Source organism: Pongo abelii, chromosome 22 (genome assembly GCF_028885655.2).
Source record: "Pongo abelii isolate AG06213 chromosome 22, NHGRI_mPonAbe1-v2.0_pri, whole genome shotgun sequence".
Classification (NCBI taxonomy): Eukaryota; Metazoa; Chordata; class Mammalia; order Primates; family Hominidae; genus Pongo; species Pongo abelii.
The window spans coordinates 35792687-35812308 of NC_072007.2; the positions used below are offsets into that span (position 1 = coordinate 35792687).

A 19622-nucleotide genomic window follows, 5' to 3' on the forward strand; every position below is an offset into this window, starting at 1 on the left:
CAATTTTAAAGCACGCAACAGAGCATTCATAATGGGTTTCCCTTTTAAAAGCACAGTAGACCAAAAATAAACCTGACAAAGGGCAGCTGTAGAGTTTTAACACGTGGAAAACTCCACAAGCAGCAGTTATGTAACTTGAAAGAAACATGATAAATATTTCACACCATTAGATGAACTTCCAACTCCGACACTGAAAAAAAAGCAAAGAACAAGAACACGAAACGAAGGCACCTCAAATCTCCAAGGAGCAAAAAGCTCAAACTGAGAAGGGACCAAGGCTGTGCTAAAATCTGAGACCTGACTTTCAGCACGAGTCTTGATTGCTTTTTTTTTTCTCGAGTTCGAGGCGGAGCCCGCGAACCCCATCTCCTCCGAGCGCCACCCCCTCAGCTTCGCCCGTTGGGCAGAAATTTTCCAAATATCTCCACCCCTAGGCTGAAAAGCCAGAAAGAAGTTTTGGGCCAAGGAGGGGAAGAAAGGAGTTGGGGCAAAACAGGAGGCGTTTCCCTACCCGCATACATCCCCGTTCCCGAGACACCCAATCCCCCCACCCCCAGCCTGCCCGCGCCTCCCGCCCCCGGCTCCTCGCCCTGGGGACAGCTGGCAGCCCCGCGCGGACCAGACACAAAGCCGATCAATCCCGGAGGCGTGGGGGCGGAGGGACGACCCGCCGGGGCTTTCCCGGGCGCTGCTCTCCCCCTGCTGCCCCCTCGCTAGGACCCGGCGGACGCCTAGCCTGGTTTTCACGCCCTCTAGCCCCCACCCCCACACCCCCAAAAAAGAACAGACCCCCATCCCTGGGCTGGAGGACCCGCCTCTTGGCAGCCAGCTGAGAAGGCGCCCCGGGGAGGGGGAAACTGACATCCCATCTAGAGCCGTCCCTCCTCTTCCTCCCCTCCCTCCTCTTTGCTCCTTTCCCGCCCCAGAAGTTCAAGGGCCCCCGGCCTCCTGCGCTCCTGCCGCCGGGACCCTCGACCTCCTCAGAGCAGCCGGCTGCCGCCCCGGGAAGATGGCGAGGAGGAGCCGCCACCGCCTCCTCCTGCTGCTGCTGCGCTACCTGGTGGTCGCCCTGGGCTGTAAGTTGCTCGGGTTCCTCTACCCTTCCTGCCTGGACCAGCCTGCCCCCACCCTCCAGCCCCCCGCGGGGCGCTCGCGGATGGTGTCTGGGCGGCTCTGGGCCGAGGTCGCCGCGGGGCGTCTGACCTTGCGCCCAGGCGAGCGGGAAACCCAGGGTGCCCGCGGGCGGAGGCTGGGAGCAAGGGAGCGCGAGGTCGTGGATTTCTTGTAAATTGCGTCTGATTTTGTCAGTTCTAGATACAGAAAATTAAGGGTTCCCACTAGCAGGTTCTCATCTGTTTGCAAAGTTGGGGTAAGTTTTCAGACAGAGGGACGTGATTCGAATGCAAAACTCACTACCCACTGGTAAGATGCTAAGACCCCAAGAAAGATGGCATCACTGGGAGGCGGGCGCCGGCCACACTTTGAGTCCCCGGGGAGGCGCAGCGTCCGCGTGTTCTAGGCTCTGTAGCGTCCCAGCCCAGCCGGCGATATGCAGAGCACTTGTGGGGCGGAGGTGGGGGGAATTCGTGGCTGCTGAGCCAGAATTACTTTTATCCTCTCCACCTGCACATCTACATTCACTTAGAGAAGTCTGGTCTGAGGACTCTAGCCAGCTGCTGTGTCCTCAGGGGACATCCAACGGGACGATTGTTAGAAAGATTCAGAAGCCACATGATCCAGTAGCTGGGGAGACGTCCCAAAGCCAATTTCACTGGATGATTTTAAACAGGATTTTCACGGATTCCGGGCTCATGAGATTTAAAATCCTGGGAACGTTGCCGTTATTTTTCTTCGCGTTAACTTTTTAGGAAAATGGAGGAAATTACAATAGACTTTAAGCAATGCAGTTCTACTTTTGCTTTTTCTTTTTTCTCTCACCTTTTTTGTTTTGCTTTTTTCCCTTCCTTCCTTCCTCCCTTCCTTTCTGTTTCTTCTTTCTTTCTCTCTCTCGCTCTTTCTATCTTTCTTTCTTTTGTAAAATGAGTTATTGTTGTTATTCACATTCTGGTAAAGTAACACTTATAATAATTAACCTGCGGGACGAGTGTCTAATACCACAATACAATGATATTTTCTCACGCCCTCGCTGCCCAAGTGATCATCGCACAGCTCAAGTGATGTGAGCCACGTCCCTTTGTGGAGGAGGAAGGTGCACATTGTCTCAGGGAAGGGACATGTGCTGACCAATATTATATAAAATCAAACCAGAAAGCCAGAGTTTCACAATGAAATCCTTGTGCAATTCTGAAATATCAATTAGTATCATATGGAACACACAGAAGAAAATAATGCACTCATGCTAAAAGGCAACAGAGAGGTAGGCTGGAGAAATCGTAACAGAACAACTGAGAAAGTTGTGTATTCTGCTGAAATTCTAAATTTCAAATAGAAAAGAGTGTGCCTTTTAGTGTAGAATTGTCACTAATTAAAAACAGAAAATCGTTCTGCTGTGCTATTCCTATTGAGTCACTAACATAGAAACAATACACCCCAAGTCTGAAATTGTAGTGGAGAAACAACCAAGAGGCGAACAAAAGCATAAATGAATGGGGCTGAGTGACCTCTTCAAGCTTTAGGTAAATATAACACATTGGCTCTGCTAAACTTGATTCCTATAGGGGATGTATTTGGAAGTGTTGTGGGGACTTTTCTATATTGTTCCTGGGATACTAAAAGATCTGGCATTGCAAGAGTGTTTTCTTTGTATGTGGGTGTTTTTTTTTTTTAATGTTTAAAACAATTTTAGAACAGTTTGGATTTAAATAAAAATTCCAAAGCTAGTATAGAGAGTTCTCACATACTCCACACCCAGTTTCCCATATTGTTAATATCTTACATTAGTATGGTACACTTCATTCAAATTTCCTTCATTCTTACCTAATGCCTTTTCTATTCCAGGATGCCATCCAGGCTACCACATTACATTTAGTTGTGGATTCCTTAGGTTCTTCTTGGTTGTAACAGTTTCTCAGGCTTCCCTTGTTTCCTCTTTACTATAACGGGTTTGAGGAGTTCTGGTCAAGTATCTGGTAGAATGACCGTGAATTGGTGTTTCTCTGATATTTTTCTCATAACTAGACTGGGGTTATAGGTTTTTTGGAGGAAGATCAGAAAGTGGTAAGGGGCCTAGGTAAAGTGACATTTTCATCACATTCTCTCCGGGGAACATACTGTACACATGGCTTATTGCTGTTGATGTGAACCTTGATCACCTGTAATCGTACTCCTAATGTAGTGCATACCAGTTTTCTCCACAGATTACCTACCCTTTTTTCTTCATTTCCGTACTAGATTTTTTGGAAGGAAGTCACTACACGCAACCCACACTTCTTCAGGAAGGAGAGTTATGCTCCATCTCCTTGAAGGTGGAGTATCTTCATAAATTATCTGGAGCTCTTCTGCATGGGACATGTGTCTCTCCCTTCCCTTCATTTATTTATTTAATCATTTATTTTTCTATCAGTACGGGCTCATAAATATTTGTTTTATACTTTGGGTTATAATCCAATACTATTTTATTTATTAAAGACTTAGTGGATTTCTTATGCTGTTATTACATATTCATCTTTTTAATATTCTTCTCAGATGTAACTGTGCCATTCTTTTGGCCACTCCTATCATTTACAATATCATGCTTACTCCCTTCTTTCCTTTTTTTCCTGCGTTTATCAACATTCTTTATATCTTTCTTAGTAGTCTGGAGGATTGCTTTTTTGTCGTTGTTGTTTAAACGATGATGTCAGTATCCCTGTCGATATATGGACATTTTTGTGTGTGTTTAGTTGAATTACATTTTTCTTTCCCACTCCATTAGGAAAGGAATTTCTTGATGTTTGCTCACCACTATGTTTATGTGTGCAGTGCTGAGCAAAGTTCCTGGTTAATAGTAGGTATAAATATATGCCTGTTGATTCTATGGTGCCTTAGTCCATTCAGGCTGCTGTAACAAAATGCCATAAACTGAGTAGCTTATAAACAACGTTTATTTCTCACAGCTCTGGAGGCTGAGAAGTTCACAGTCAAGATACCAGCAAATTCAGTGTCAGGCAAGGGCCCACTTCCTGGTTCATAGATGGAGCCTTCTCAGGGTGACCTCCCATGGTGGAAGAGGCAAGGCAGCTCTGAGGTCTCTTTGTAAGCGCACTGTTCTCATGACCAGATCACAGTCCAAAGCCTTCAACTCCTAATACCATCACACTGGAGATTAGATTTCAACATATAAGTGTGGGGGGACATAAACCATAGCAGATGGAATGGGGACAAGGTCGGGTAGGTAAAATAAGTGTATAGATTGAACTGATTGCAGTATAAATAATGAAGCTCTAACTTCATGTTAAGTAGGTGGAGTGTCAGATTTCTCTGAGGCATCATTTAAGCTGATATGTCAAAAAATAATAGGAATGAATATTCCTTGTTTGGTGGGGTGTTGTCATGCCTTTTGGGGTCTCTCAGAGCCAAGGAGCTGATCATGAATGAGAGCAGTTCCTGATTCTACCTAGCCCGTAGCAGCTGGTCCTCAGATCTGGACTGGAACCTGATCCAGGCGCTTAGCCTGAGTCTAATCTCTCATCAACTGATAAAGATTGTGGTAGGGGAGAGAGGTCTGAATCTTTTGTAAAATCACAAGGCTCTGCCTTTTTGCCAGAACTGACCCAAAACAGCACTCCAGAGAACCAGTACTAGGAAAATTCTGCCCTCTGTATCTATTGTTAAGAAGCAACTGTCATAATCAATTTGCTGGAGAGAAGTGGTTCCATGCTGGCATAGTCTCAATTATCTGATGAACAGAAACGTTAAAATGGGCTTGTAGGGCCGGGCACGGTGGCTCACCCCTGTAATCCCAGCACTTTGGGAGGCCAAGGCGGGCGGATCACGAGGTCAGGAGATCAAGACCATCCTGGCTAACACGTGAAACCCCGTACTACTAAAAATACAAAAAATTAGCCGGGCGCGGTGGCGGGCGCCTGTAGTCCAGCTACTCAGGAGGCTGAGGCAGGAGAATGGCGTGAACCTGGGAGGCTGAGCTTGCAGTGAGCCGAGATAGTGCCACTGCACTCTGGCCTGGGTGACAGAGCAAGACTCCATCTCAAAAAAAAAAAAAAAAAAAAAAAAAAAAAAAAAAAAAAGAGCTTGTAGGTGGATTTAACAACCATTTCAAGACTATGAAAGAAATTATATTAGAAAGAATGAAGTCAAAAACAAAAACTTCAGCCTGAGAACAGCGAGTTCCCTACGACTGAGAACACTCATTTAGCCTCCCACATGAGCAGTTTAATGAGAGGAGCCCACAGGAGCTTACGGATGTTCACCACCCATGGTTTCCATTGCATTGGTTTCCTCCTGTGGGCCTTCTCCATAGAGAAGATGTATTGGAATATAGAGGTAAGAGCTGCTAGCTTTATTGAAGTCAGACCACCAGGAAGCTATAAAGGCCATTCTTAAAATAATATTTTTTCATCCCATAGCACTATAGTAGTAACACTGCTGAGTCAATACTCCAGTATACACCTCTTGCTGGATTGATGTTTTGAGGAAGATGATGGTGAGGATGGAAAAGGGGAATCAGAACCTGGGTCAGGTGCTTCCTTTGGCAAAAGCAGCAAAAGAAAACTTAGAACCAGGGATTGTTTTCTTGGACGGTGTTACTGTTAACAAGGCTAGAACTCAGAAAAAATAACCCAACTGTATTACTTTTCTGTTTCTGTGAAACATATGACCAAAAACAAAACAATACAAATTTATTGTCTTAAAATTCTAGAGGTCAGAAGTCTGAAACAGGTCTCACTGGGCTAAAATCAAGGTATCAGCATGAAGCATTCCTTCTGGAGGTTCTAGGGCAGAATCTGTTTCCATGGCTTTTCCAGCTTCTGGAGACTCCCCACTCATGGCCCTGTCCTGCCAGCTTCTAAGCCTGCGACGCCAGGCTGCCACCTCTCTAGTTCTCTCTCTTCTGCTTCCTTCTTCCACTCATCAGGACCCTTGTCATTACCTTGGGCTTACCTGAGTAACTCTGGATAATTTATCCATTTCAAAGTCAGCTGGTTAGCAACTTTCATCCATCTACAACTGCAATTGCTATTTACCATGTAAAGTAAGATATTTATAGGTTCTGGGGAGTAGGATGTGGACATCTTTGTGGGGCTATTATTCTGTTTCTCACAGCAGCCAAAATGAGGTTATGCACAGCGACAGTGTTTTCAGTGCTGTAGCCAAGAATATTCTAGATTCCATGAAGCCACCATAACTTTTACCTTTAAAGTATAACTCATAGTGATATAAAGCTGGTTGGTTTTTTGGTTTTGTTTGTTTGTTTTATTTGCAATGGAATCTTGTTCTGTCGCCCAAGCTGGAATGCAGTGGCGCAATCTCAGCTCACCACAACCTCCATCTCCTGGTTTCAAGCAATTCTCCTGCCTTAGCCTCCTGAGTAGCTGGGATTACAGGCTCCCACCACCACGCCCAGCTAACTTTTGTATTTTTAGTAGGGACTGGGTTTCGTCATGTTGGCCAGGCTGGTCTTGATCTCCTGACCTTAGATGATCTACCTGCCTCGGCCTCCCAAAGTGCTGGGATTACAGGCGTGAGCCACCGCGCCTAGCCTAAAGCTATATTTTTTATTAGTTGTATTTCAAATTGCATAGTATGGTGGTAAAGAACATGCACTCCAATGCTGCACTCTGTGCTCTTACCAGCTGTGTGATCTTATACAGGTTAACACCTGTATATATGTCAGTTTACTCATCAGTGTTGGTGATAATCCCAATAAGAGTGCTTACCTCATAGAGGTTTAGGGAGAATTACATGTATAACACACTTAGTAAACTGAAGAAGCCATTGAAGCCTTTTGACATTGAATATCAGTTTGATTTGCATTTTAAAGAGAATGCATTGGATGGAGTATGGTGAATGGAAGGATTGAGGTGGGGGGAGTCAAACTGGGGAGACCAGTTAGAAGTTATTGGAGTAGTCCAGGCAATTGCTTGTATAAGTACTTATTTTATGTAGTTTATTGATAAATATACTCACATAATTACACATACACATATAACCACTGATAATTGCTTTTTATAGTTGTCACCTAATGATGCGATATGTTCTGAGAAATGTGTCATTAGGCGATTTTGTTATTGTGTGAACATCATAGAGTGTACTTACAGAAACCTAGATGGTAGAGCCTGCTGCACACCAAGGCTATATGGTGTAGCCTATTGCTCCTAGGCTACAAACCTATACAGCATGTTACTGTACTGGATACTGTAGGCAACGGTAAACAGTTGTAAGTATTTGTGTACCTAAACATATCTAAACATGGAAAAGGTATAGTAAAAACAGCACAAAAGATAAATGGTAAACCTGTTTAGAGAAACATATCATGAATGGAGCTTGCAGGACTGGAAGTTGCTCTGAGCGAGTCAGTGAGTGAGTGGTGAGTGAATGCGAAGGTCTGGGACATTACTGTATACTACTGTAGACTTTATCAACACTGTACACTTAGGCTACACTAAATTTATAAAACAATAAAGTTCTTGTGTTACAGCAGTACAGGCATTATAGCATCACTAGATGATAAGAATTTTTCAGCTCCATTATAATCTGTGGGACCACTGATATGGTTCATTGTTGACCAAAATGTCATTATGCAGTGCGTGACTGCATTTGAAATGTAGTTAATTAAATCTGATCAGGAATTTAAGAAAAATGGCTCTTTGGTTTTTAAGGAAAAATTTTTTTAATCATGTATGCCGCGTTTTCAACTTTCTGTTCAGTTCCCAACCTATAAACATGATACAGTAGCTCTTTTGGTTACTATGTATATCTTCTTTCAATGTTATCCTCTCTCCCACACATAAGTTTATTTTCAGTATTTGTTTCCAGTGTTTCCAGAGTTTCCCTGAGTTGTCACCCTTAGAATGGTAATTTTACTGGATTTGATGTTCAGAAGAGTGGCGTTCTATGTTCCAAAGTGTGTGAGTGTATGCATGCATGGGGTTTGGGGGGAAAGAGAGAGGGAGAGAGAGAGAGAGGATGGATGGATGTGTGCTCAGATAAATGCCTGCTGACAGCAACACAAAACCCTGCTCTATGAATCTTCAGGCCAGTGAATGGGTAGGAAATGCTCTCCAGTTTGAATTGTTCCTACATTTTATGAGCAGAGAAGCAAATCCTGTGAAAGTATTTCAAGAGCTGCCCTCTTAGCTGTCCATTGTCTTGGCTCAGAAAGTCCTAAGGAAGAATCCTTGTAAACTTAACAGACAGGAATTTTGGTTTTTACTGGGGAGCTCTGCTTTTCTTTATCGCATGTCATCAGCATCAAATTTTTGTTTGTTTTGTTGGGTTTTCTGTTTTGTTGTAGTTGTCGAAATTTTCTAGTGGGATAATTTAGGATGGGCTTGTCTTTATATTTCTAAGGAGTAAAAACGCATAACCTGGTCTGTCTTCTTTATGCTAGGTTTGTCCAATTTGCTTGCTTTCATTTTGTCAATGCAGTCACCTGCTGTTTTTACACTTCGCTTTCTTCACATTGTGAAACTTGCTAAATACATACTATGGACAAAACCAAAGATAAAAATGAATTAATTTTTAAACACATTTTCTTATATGTCTAACTAAAAATAATATATGCTTAGGGTAAATTCAAACAGAGCAGCAAGTTTACAAAACAAGAAATAAGTCTCCTTTCCAGCCTTCCTGATTCCTGTGCCTCTCAGATAGCCCATCCTTAAGTTTCCCACAAATGTTTTCAGGAAATTAGAAAAGAAACAGTTCCAGTATATATAAGCATACTCTTATAATTTATTTAGAAATAAAGATCACAATTTATTATGTTTACTGCTGTATACCTTCCAGAAAATCAAATCATATTACATATAGTGTTGTGCACCTTGCTCCATAAAGTTATTTATGTTAGTAATTAAAGTACAACCTAAAGCTCAGTCTACAAGCAGGACTCAAGATAACATCTTATAGAGGCCTTTAAAATTGTTGCGCCAAAATGCAGTGGGAGCTATTTTCTAACTAGAACCACCAAAAATAATGAAACAAAGTGATTAGTAAAACAGAGGGAAATAAACTTCCAAACCAGTAACCAAATATGGAAAGGGAAAAATTCCAAGCAAGATCCCGTTAAAAAGTCCAAAGGAGAACGTGTGTGTACCCAGAGAGGACAGAGACACTAGCACCAGCTAAGATTCACAGACAAGTGCAAACAGATGCTATTTTTAAAGGAGACCAAAGAAGAAATAATGACCACAAATAAAAAGGGAACATGTGAAACTTCTGGGCAAGTGCTAAATTTGAAAAGAGAGAATGGTGTTTATGTTTTCTTTAAAATGCACTAGAGGGCTGGGCGCCGTGGCTCACGCCTGTAATCCCAGCACTTTGGGAGGCCAAGGCAGGTGGATCACCTGAGATCAGGAGTTTGAAACCAGCTTAGCCAACATGGTGAAACCCTGTCTCTACTAAAAGCATAAAAATTAGCTGGGCGTGGTGGCGTGCACCTGTAGTCCCAGCTACTCGGGAGGCTGAGGCATGAGAATCACTTGAACGTGGGAGGCAGAGGTTGCAATGAGCCCAGATTGCGCCATTGCACTCTAGCCTGGGCAATACAGCAAGATTCTGTCTCAAAAAAAATTCACTAGATGTATTTTCAAAGAGGAATGGATTTTGATCAGAAGCAGAACTGACACAATAGAATAAACAATAACTCAAGTATCCATTTGTCCAATAACCGAAACATGCAGCCATCTATGTCATAAAACATTAAAATTGTACCTAAGCATATTGCAGACATGAGATTATTATACGGTCCATATAGTGCTTTTGGATCCAGAACAAGTCAGGTTCTTTTGTGCCGTGTGTTTGTTTGTGTGTGTGTATGTGTGTGTGTGTGTAAATGAGTGAACATCTATGCCATTTTATCTAGATACAGTACTTCTTCCCAACCTCCATTCATCTCTGTTGTTGTTGCTATTGTTCCTCATGTGGCCAAATGCAATTTCTCCCTGAAGGTCTAACTCCAAAATTCCTTGCACCTTCTCTTAATTCTTTCCAACTCATCAATTCCTCAAAGCTGATGTCTACTGTATATTATACTCTGGTGCTTTTGGTATATTCTTTATTCTCTTATGGCACTTACTGAGCCGTACTGTTATAATTTTTCCATGTATATCTGTCTGTATTGTGAACTTGTTGGGGGCAGGGACAACACATCTTTAGGTCCTTAGTACCTGGAGTACTGCCTGGTACATTTAATACTTGATTAAATAGAATTACCTAAGCTGGAATTTAATGTTTATTTGTTTTGTAGCTTCACAAAATTATATAACATTTAGTAATAAAAACCTCAAGACATATGTAAAAATAATAGTCTCAAATGAATGCATAGTATTTCTGCTCCTAAAACTCCCTCCTCCTCTTTTTAATAGTGGCCTCCCTAAGATACAAGGAAATATAGAGACTGGTCTGCCTTATAGGATTTTAAGAAATTTTCCAGATTTCCTGATGCCTCCTTATATCCTAAAAGCACAGAAGTTCCTCTTGAATTAGTAAGCATTGATTAAAAACTCAGATGAGTCAAACAATACACCCCTCAAAAGCTGCTTAATCTAGACTGGAACAAAGCACGTATTAGTGTGTTCTCATGCTGCTATAAAGGACTGCCCAAGACTGGGTAATTTACAAAGGAAAGAGGTTTAATTGACTCACAGTTCCGCATGGCTGGGGAGGCCTCAGGAAACTTACAATCATGGCAGAAGGGGAAGCAAACACATCCTTCTTCACTTGATGGCTGGAAGCAGAAGTGCTGAGCAAAAGGGGGGAAAGGCCTTTATAAAATCATCAGATCTCATAAGAGCTCATTCACTATCATGAGAAAAGCATGGAGGTAACCACCTCCATGATTCAATTACCTCCCACCAGGTCTCTCCCACAACATGTGGGGATTATGGGAACTACAATTCAAGATGAGATTTGGGTGGGGACACAACAAAACCATATCAGCATGTTAGTTGTAAAAGTTCTACTCTCTGGAGCAGGGGATCTCCAGACTCCCCTCATGGCCTAATCTCTTTGTTACTCAATTGATATAATAGCAATCTATATCTCATAATGAGCAAAAGTTTATTAAGAGAGATGAGACAATAGAGACTGTTTTCGTCTATTTCTGTTGCTGTAACAGAACACCTGAGACTGGGTAATTTATAAACAAAAGAGGTTTACTTGGCTCACGGTTCTGGACACTGGGAAGTTCAACATTGGGCGCCACCTCTGGCAAGGGCCTTATGCTACATTAGAGCAAAGTGAACGGCATCACATGTGGAAGCACCTGCAGGAGCAGCAAGCGAGTATGTGCAAAAGAGACAAAACACAAGTGATGGCCTCATTTTTTAACAACCTGCTCTTGCAGTTACTAATCTAGTCCCATGAGAACAAGAACTCATTTGCTTCTGTGAGAATTAACTCAGTCCTATGAGAATGAGACTAATATCTTCGTGAAGGTGGCGGAATCTTCATGACCCAAACACCTCTTAAAGATGCTACCACCTCTCAACACCATTGCACTGGGAACTCAATTTCCTATACATGAATTCTGAGGGACACACTTAAACCATTGTAGAGCCTGATAAAGTGATCTTCATTTCCAAATCAAAGATGATTTTCCTAGGTGTTCTTGTCCAGTATTTATATAGGTTGGTGCAAAAGTAATTGCAGTTTTAGCCGTTACTTTTAATGATTTTGTGGGATCTTGACACTTGCTCGTTAGCACTTAAAAAATTACCCCTGGATCCAGGTGAGTCATCATCTCTGCTGAGAATCTCATTCAGCATTAGGCAAATGCCAAAATCAGATACGTGTAAGAATCTCAGCTCCATTGAGCTACTGCCACCCAGGACAGCTATCTGAAGATGCTGGCATGTTCGAAAAACACTGAATCAGTGATCTTCAAACTTTTTTATATTACATATCCTACTTCATTTTTTAAAAGAGGATATGTCCTAACATGTTTTTTAATAAATTATAATATGTATTTCTGTATCAACATATTAATCATAAAACATATAATACATAGAATAAATATCAAATGAATGAGACAATGGAGAATTAATAATACACTAACAGGGCAGAAATGAAGTGGTTATAGCCCTATATTATAGTGTTCTATAAAGCCTCTATAAGTAAAATAATGTGAGATTGGTACATGAATAGACAGACAAGCCAATGGAAGAGTATATAAAGTCCGGAAATTATGCCAACTTCGTTTAGAAATCACGTGTATGTGTGTATGTGTGTGTAAAATGGTAGCATTTGAAACCACGGAGAATGCTTAATATTGTTACAACTGGGAACCATTTGAGGGAAAAATGGATCAGAACCTGATATTCTCCATGAGGATTAATTTCAAATGGATCAGAGATCTAAATGTAAATAGGTAAATAAATAAATAAAACCATACCTCCCCCTGCCAAAAAAAAAAATAAAGTATGGATCTGTTCTTCTATAAACTGGACTATATATCAAATGAGTGTCTGAATGGAAAAAATAAAACACCCTAAACACATCCAAAGATAAATGACTAAATGGGAAAGGATATTTTTAAGTTACATCTCTGACAGAGTATTATCACTGATATAAAAGGAGCCCCTAAAAATTAAAATACAAATATCAAAATTTTATAAATGCCACACAAAAAACCCAGAGTTCCCAGAAGAAAAATTTAAATGGTTCTTCAAATATGAAGCTTTTCTCAGTATAACTTAAAATGCAAATTAGATTGTCCCAAAGATAGCACTTCTTCCCTTAGCAAAATCACATAAACTCATCCACATACTCTGTTATTGAAGTTGTATGGAAATAGGCATTCTACATACTGCTGATGGAGCTGTGAGATGATACAACTGCTATGGAGCAGCAATATGTAGAAAAATTCTATATCTACCCTTTGACCCATCATATTCAGCAATATGTAGAAAAATTCTATATCTGCCCTTTGACCCATCAACCCCATTACTGGGAACTTATTTTAAAGCTGTAGTTGCAAAAACAGGACATGCTTTATGCATGGTGTTATTTCTTTTTTATGCATTGTATTATTTATTTCACAACTATTATAAAAAAGATTGATTGAAAACAAATGCCCATTTATAGGGGATTGGCTAAATAAATAACACAATGGTAGGCACTGTAGCAATATAAAGGAATGATGGTGATCTCTCTGTACTGTTATCTCCAAAATATAGTAAGTGAAAAAAGTAAGATGCAGAACAATCTAATGCAACATGCTACATTTTGTGTACAGAAACACTGACAGGTTAAACTGTTAACTAATGAAACTATTAACAATAGATAGAACAGGAATGGAACAGACTTCTTTTACTATATGTAGCTTATTACATAGATTTCATTTTGAAATTTTAAATGTTTTATTTCAAAAGATAAAATTCACTAAGATAGCCATCCCTAAAAATGGAAAACAAATGGAAATAAATGAACTTACTGAGCTGGGCATGGTGGTTTACATTTGTAATCCCCATACTTTGGGAGGCCCAGGCAGGAAGATTGCTTAAGACCAGGAGTTCAAGACCAGCCTAGGCCACATAGGAAGGCCATGCCTCTACAAAAAAGGAAAATAAATAAAAATTAGCTGGGCATGGTGGCATGCCTGTAGTCTCAGCTACTCAGGAGGCTGAGGTGGGAGGTTTGCTTGGTCCTGGGAGATCGAGGCTGTGGTGAGTTGTGATTGTGCTACTGCACTCCAGCGTGGGTGACAGAGCAAGATGCTGTCTCTAAAAGAAAAAAAAAGAAATAAGGAAATGAACCTACTGTATATCAAATTAGTGATATAACCACATAAAGGAAATAATTATTTCAATCTGAACCTAAGAACATAATATTCCACCAAACAGTAGAATATATCTTAAGGACAAAAATAGCTACAAATATGTTTTAAACTTTAGTACTTTAAAATAATGATTTTGTTATTTTGATACTACATTATATTACAGGAAATACAAATCAGTAATTATACTAATGTAAATAGAAATTAAGATTTTTAGTGTAGGAAAAATGAGATATATGTATAAAGTTTTTAAGAATTAAGTACAGGTCCTATAATGTTCTATCTGATTTGGAAATGTTCTATTTTAATTGAGTTTGAACTCATGATGCTTTCCTGTTTTCAAAGCTGTTTTTCCTATCTGTCTACTAAAAAGGCCCAGAAGACATCACAGCCTGTATCAATCAGCTTTGAAGAAGTAACAGATAACCTCAAAAGCCTCAGTAGTTTGCCACCATATGCATTATATATTTGGCTTGTATTCCATTTTGGTGGCTCCAGGTCAGCTGCTGAGTCTTTTCTCTACAATCTTCTTTTTCCAGGACTCAAGCTGAAGGAATTGGCCCTGTTTGGAACAGACTGTCCTTGTGGCCTAGGGAAAAGCAAAGGACAAAGCTTAGCTCTGTCCTTAACAGTTCTAAAAGCTTCTACTTAACATGATATGTGCCCATTGGTCAAAGCACATCACGTGGCCAAACGTGGAACTGGGAAGGAGAATTGTGTTCTGCCTGCTGGGAGGCCCTAGAAATCATACAATAATAAATGAGAAGGGAGTTAGGAGTTGAGGATGATAATATAAACTATTCTACAACCCCTTAAAAATGAGCATACTTAGCCTATAGACTATAATCCCCAAATACCATTCCACACTAACAATGACTAGGAAACTTGGAGGGACACCTGATTCCAGTTTTAGGGTTAGGCGATTTAAGATTTGCCTGGGATGTTTTGTTGCCCTTGTGTATTAGTCTGTTTTCACATTGCTATAAGGAACTGCCAGAAACTGGGTAATTTATGAAGGAAAGAGGTTTAATTGACTCACAGTTCAGTGTGGCTGGGGAGGCCTCAGGAAACTTAAAATCATGGTGGAAAGCAAACGGGAAGCAAGGCACCTTCTTCACAAAGTGGCAAGAAGGACAATGCCAAGTGAAGGGGGAAGAGCTCCTTATAAAACCATCAGATCTTGTGAGAACTCACTATCATGAGAACAGCATGGGAGAAACTGCCACCATGATTGTTACTTCTATCTGGTCTCTCCCTTTACATGTGGGGATGATGAGGATTATGGGGATTACAATTCAAGATGAGATTTGTGTGGGGACACAAAGCCTAACCATATCACTTAGAAAGCAAGGTAGCTGTCAAAGACTAATGAGATTGTGCCCAAAGGACAAAGGAATCAACCTAAAAATCCTTTCTTTGGCCAAACTGGAGGCAAGATGAGAATCAAAAGAGAAAACATATACTGAATGCAATTGATTTAAATATGTTGAGTTTATTTTAAAATGCATTAATTATAAAGATACTAAAAAGAAAATCAATAAAATGTTTAAAAGTCATCACTCTTTGGTCACCATTAGAATTAACTAGGTCAGTTACTCCTTACCCTGATAGTTGGCAATCAAAATAAATAATTATCTTTATTCTGCTTTCTTTTAGGCATGTATGTGTAACCACAAAGCCTTAACTTAGAAGGAAAAGTTCTTCTTTATAGAATTCAAGCTAATAAATGTCAAATAAAATAGATAATGAAAAAATAATAGAATCTAATCATCATTTTACAACATGTAATTGACTTAGGGTATGATTATTAGTGGGTAAAATCATTAGACAGAATGTTGATGGGAGCTTTACAATGGAAGGATCAGTCTTTTATCACCTGAAACACTGATTAATCTTAGCATCATTGAAAGTAGGACAACCAGGGCAGGTGCTGTGGCTCACGCCTGTAATCCCAGCACTTTGAGAGGCCGAGGTGGGTGGATTACTTGAGATCTGGAGTTGAGACTGGCCTGGCCAACATGGTGAAACCCCCTCTCTACTAAAAATACAAAAATTCGCCAGGTGTGGTGGCTTGTGCCTGTAATCCCAGCTACTTGGGAGGCTGAGACACGAGAATCACTTGAACCTGGGAGGCAGAGGTTGCAGTGAGCCAAGATTGTGCCACTGCACTCTAGCCTGGGCAACAGAGTGAGACTTTCTCTCAAAAAAAAAAAAAAAAAAATAGGGAGCACATAGCACTCCCTGTGTAATATTCTTGCCCATCCCTCCAAAAAAAAAAGAAAATGACCTTCACTTGAATGAAGCCTCTCAGCAAGCGAACTTTCATTACAGAAGGATAGATGCACAAATTAATGACACCACAAGGTAGCACATGCACAAACTCAGAAAGTGGGTTTTTCTGCAGAATAACTCACCAGGTTTCTGCAACAAGTCAACGGCATGAAAGGGAAAAACAAAGGGGGAGAGAGGAAAGAGCAGGTCAGTGCTAGATTAAACACATGCATCAAAAGGCCTAAGAAGCAAACGTAGTGCTGACATGTAGTGTGTATCTTGATTCAAATAAGACATCAGGGAAATATGGCTAGATATTAAATTATAACAAGGAATTATTTTCGTTGTTCAAATGGTGTTATAGCTATATGTCTTTAATCTTTAGTGGTGCTTGCTAAAGTAATAAAGAAAATTATTTGGTATATAGGATTTGCTTTAATATTCTTCAATAAAGTAAATGTAGTAAATATGATAAAAATCTTTGTAACTTTAATCTGGATGATGACTCTATGGGGTTTATTGTTTGTTGTCTCTATTTTTGTACATATTTGAAAATTTTCTTAACAAAAAACTATTTAAATCCATAAAATATAAAAAAGATAATAACATGATAAATATACTGAAATTGTATTTTTTTTCTTGAAGCTCTCTGGTCTTTTTTGTATACTCCACTTTTTCACTCTACAGCTTTAAAGAGAAAATAAATAGAACAAAGTGAATTTACTTGAAGTATTTGAAATACTAGCTTTTTTTTTTTTTTTTTTTTGAGACGGAGTCTCGCTCCATTACCCAGGCTGGAGTGCAGTGGCGCCATCTCAGCTCAGTGCAATCTCTGCTTCCCAGGCTCAAGTGATTCTCCTGCCTCAGCCTCCCGAGTAGGTGAGATTATAGGCATCTGCCACTGTGCCCGGTTAATTTTTGTTTTTATTTATTTATTTTTTTTTAGGAGAGATGGGGTTTCACCATGTTGGCCAGACTGGTCTTGAGCTCTTGACCTCAGGTGATCTGCCGGCCTCGGCCTCCCAAATTGCTGGGATTACAGTTGTGAGCCACCGTGCCCGGCCAAAACACCAGCTCTCTTAAATGCTATGCCTTAACAAGGCTAGTCAGTATAAGAAATGCAAATTATGTTTGAATAGGCCCTTTTAAAAAACTATTTATTTAGTCTATTTCCCACTAATAGTTTCTTTAAAATGCCTTTTTTAAAAGAGGAAAGAAAACCAATCCAACCCTGTCATCAGCTAGAACTCCAAGATCCTGGGTTATACAGCAAAGTCTGTTAGTAAATCCACTGCATAGGAGCTACATTTTTTTTTAATGATTTAGCATGGACCTTTCAGTGTATTTCTTTTGAATATTTTATTCCCTAAAATGTAAAAATACTCATCAGATGAATGAATGCCACATTCATAGACTGATGGCAAGAAAAAGTGAATATAAAAAAAGAGTTTATTAAATTCCTAAAAATTTAAAATTTTTGTCTTGCATTTGTTTAGGGGAGACTGGTTCCATCAAGGCCCTCTTGTCCACCCCCAGGCTCCTTCTAAACAAGTAAAGAGAATACCAGCAGATGTCTTACATTCGACACATCAACTCAAGCACATTTCAAAATTGGCCATAGTTTCTAAAATATTCATTTAATGTTAAAGTTCTTGTCATTAATAACTTAGTATCAAGCTTCCTGTGAGTTCTTCATATGATTTAATTTCTCATAGTTCCTTTAGCCCTGAAGACCCCAAATCTATAAGGATTCTCTAGAGAAGATGCCGGTTATGGGAAAAGAATGGAAGAAGTAGAGGCATTTAGCAGCCACATTAGAATAGCCTGGAGCCTGTGTCAGCAGCATATGCACACTGTCATTGTAGTCATTTGTGTCAGAAGCTACTTCTGTGCTGGATAACACTTTCTCCAAATACACTATGAATTTATGAGCAAGGGAATATAGATGTTAATGGAGGAAGATGTTTCACTTCACCTCCCACTCCTTTGCGTCTTAATTTTAGAGTGGAAGCAAGATTGCATCACAGCCCTCCATGGGATATATATTCAGAGTCCTAATAATTTGAACAATCACATATTACTTGCTTGTACAATTATATATACGTTCAACTGTTTATATTTGGCCACAAGTTACCAAAATTTGCTGAGTAATGATGAGACCAATCAAGACCAGCTTTTTTCATTATGTGGGCTAGAATGTTTAAGGAGATTTATTTCTAATTATTAGAAAATGAAAGGACAAAACATTTTGGAAGCGGGCTATTGCAACACTTCTTTTATAGAGCAGTTATCCCACTTATATGTATATTGAATACAAATAGTTCTTTTCAGAGAACAATGGACTTAGATCTATTTTTTTTTCTTTTTTGAGATGGGATCTCTCTCTGTCACCCAGGCTAGCGTGCAGTGGTGCAATAATAGTTTGTGCTAATTTATTTATTTTTCTGTAGAGATGAGGTCTCACTATGTTGCCCAGGTTGGTCTTGAACTCCTGGGCTCAAGTGATGCTTCTGCCTCCAACTCCCAAAGTGCTGGGATTACAGGCGTAAGCCACTGCAACCAACCTGACTTTCATCTTTTACCTAAAAGAGTATTGGTCACATCTTCTCTTACAAGGTGACTGGTGGCAGGTTCAAAAGGACAGGGTTGGTGGACAGAATCACCTTCACTTTTTAAACTGATTAATCTTATGAATTATATTTGTAATATGTATTTGCCAGTGGTACATTATTGAATCCATAAGTTAAATATCCATGTGAAATGTCTCTACTAGATGTTCAAAGGACCTCCTTATATCTAACCACAAATGTCAAATTTTGTTCACAAAGAAGCAAAAGGTATAATATAAATAAAATGGAACTAGAGTTCCAATGGCTACATTGAGTCAGTTCTGCCCTTAGTAATCATATGGTTTTAGAAAAGCTACTTTATTGTATTTGAGTCTTTTTTCCCTCATTTGTTAAATGAAAGGATTTGATTTAATGATTATTTGTACTGTTTATCATTTAACATTTTATGTTTTTAAATGGGAAAATGTACGATATTTTAGCCTGTTATAATAAAATTATGTTATATGTAGCTGAGAACATGTTTTAAAATTCTAAACTGCCTCCTTTAGAGTTCTCATTGGTTAGAACAGAGCCTGTTTTGGAAGGAAGCAAGAAAATAGGCTCCAAAAATGCTGGATATTCACAAAGTTGACTGTATAGCATGCTATAAACTTTTTGATGGATGCAGTAGGCAACAAGAAGTTGTTGAAGGTTTTGAGGAGTGGAATAATATATCAAAAAATAATATTGGAGATAAACAATCATTTTGCCCCTTACATATAGACTAGACTTGGGAAGAAAGGGTAACTGTAAGGCAGGCCTTAGGTAATGAGATCCAGGATTAAACTGGAGGCTGTCAAAATTGTTTAGGAAAAGTTGAATCCAGAAGACATTGAAAATAGAAATTG

General features: G+C 39.8%; 1 protein-coding gene across 2 annotated transcripts in view; it reads left to right on the forward strand.

Moving 5' to 3' along the window:
* Positions 1 to 444: 444 nt before the first annotated feature.
* The window catches only part of JAM2 (junctional adhesion molecule 2), a 78637-nt gene continuing 59459 nt past the window's right edge, over positions 445 to 19622 (forward strand). Inside the window, exon 1 of one of the 2 annotated variants that reach the window (XM_002830575.5) lies at positions 445 to 1076. In XM_002830575.5, coding sequence (XP_002830621.2) covers positions 1010 to 1076 — 67 coding nt within the window. In that variant the 5' untranslated portion in view covers positions 445 to 1009. The remainder of the gene's footprint in view (positions 1077 to 19622) is intronic. The other variant, XM_054542866.2, reaches the window with a different exon arrangement.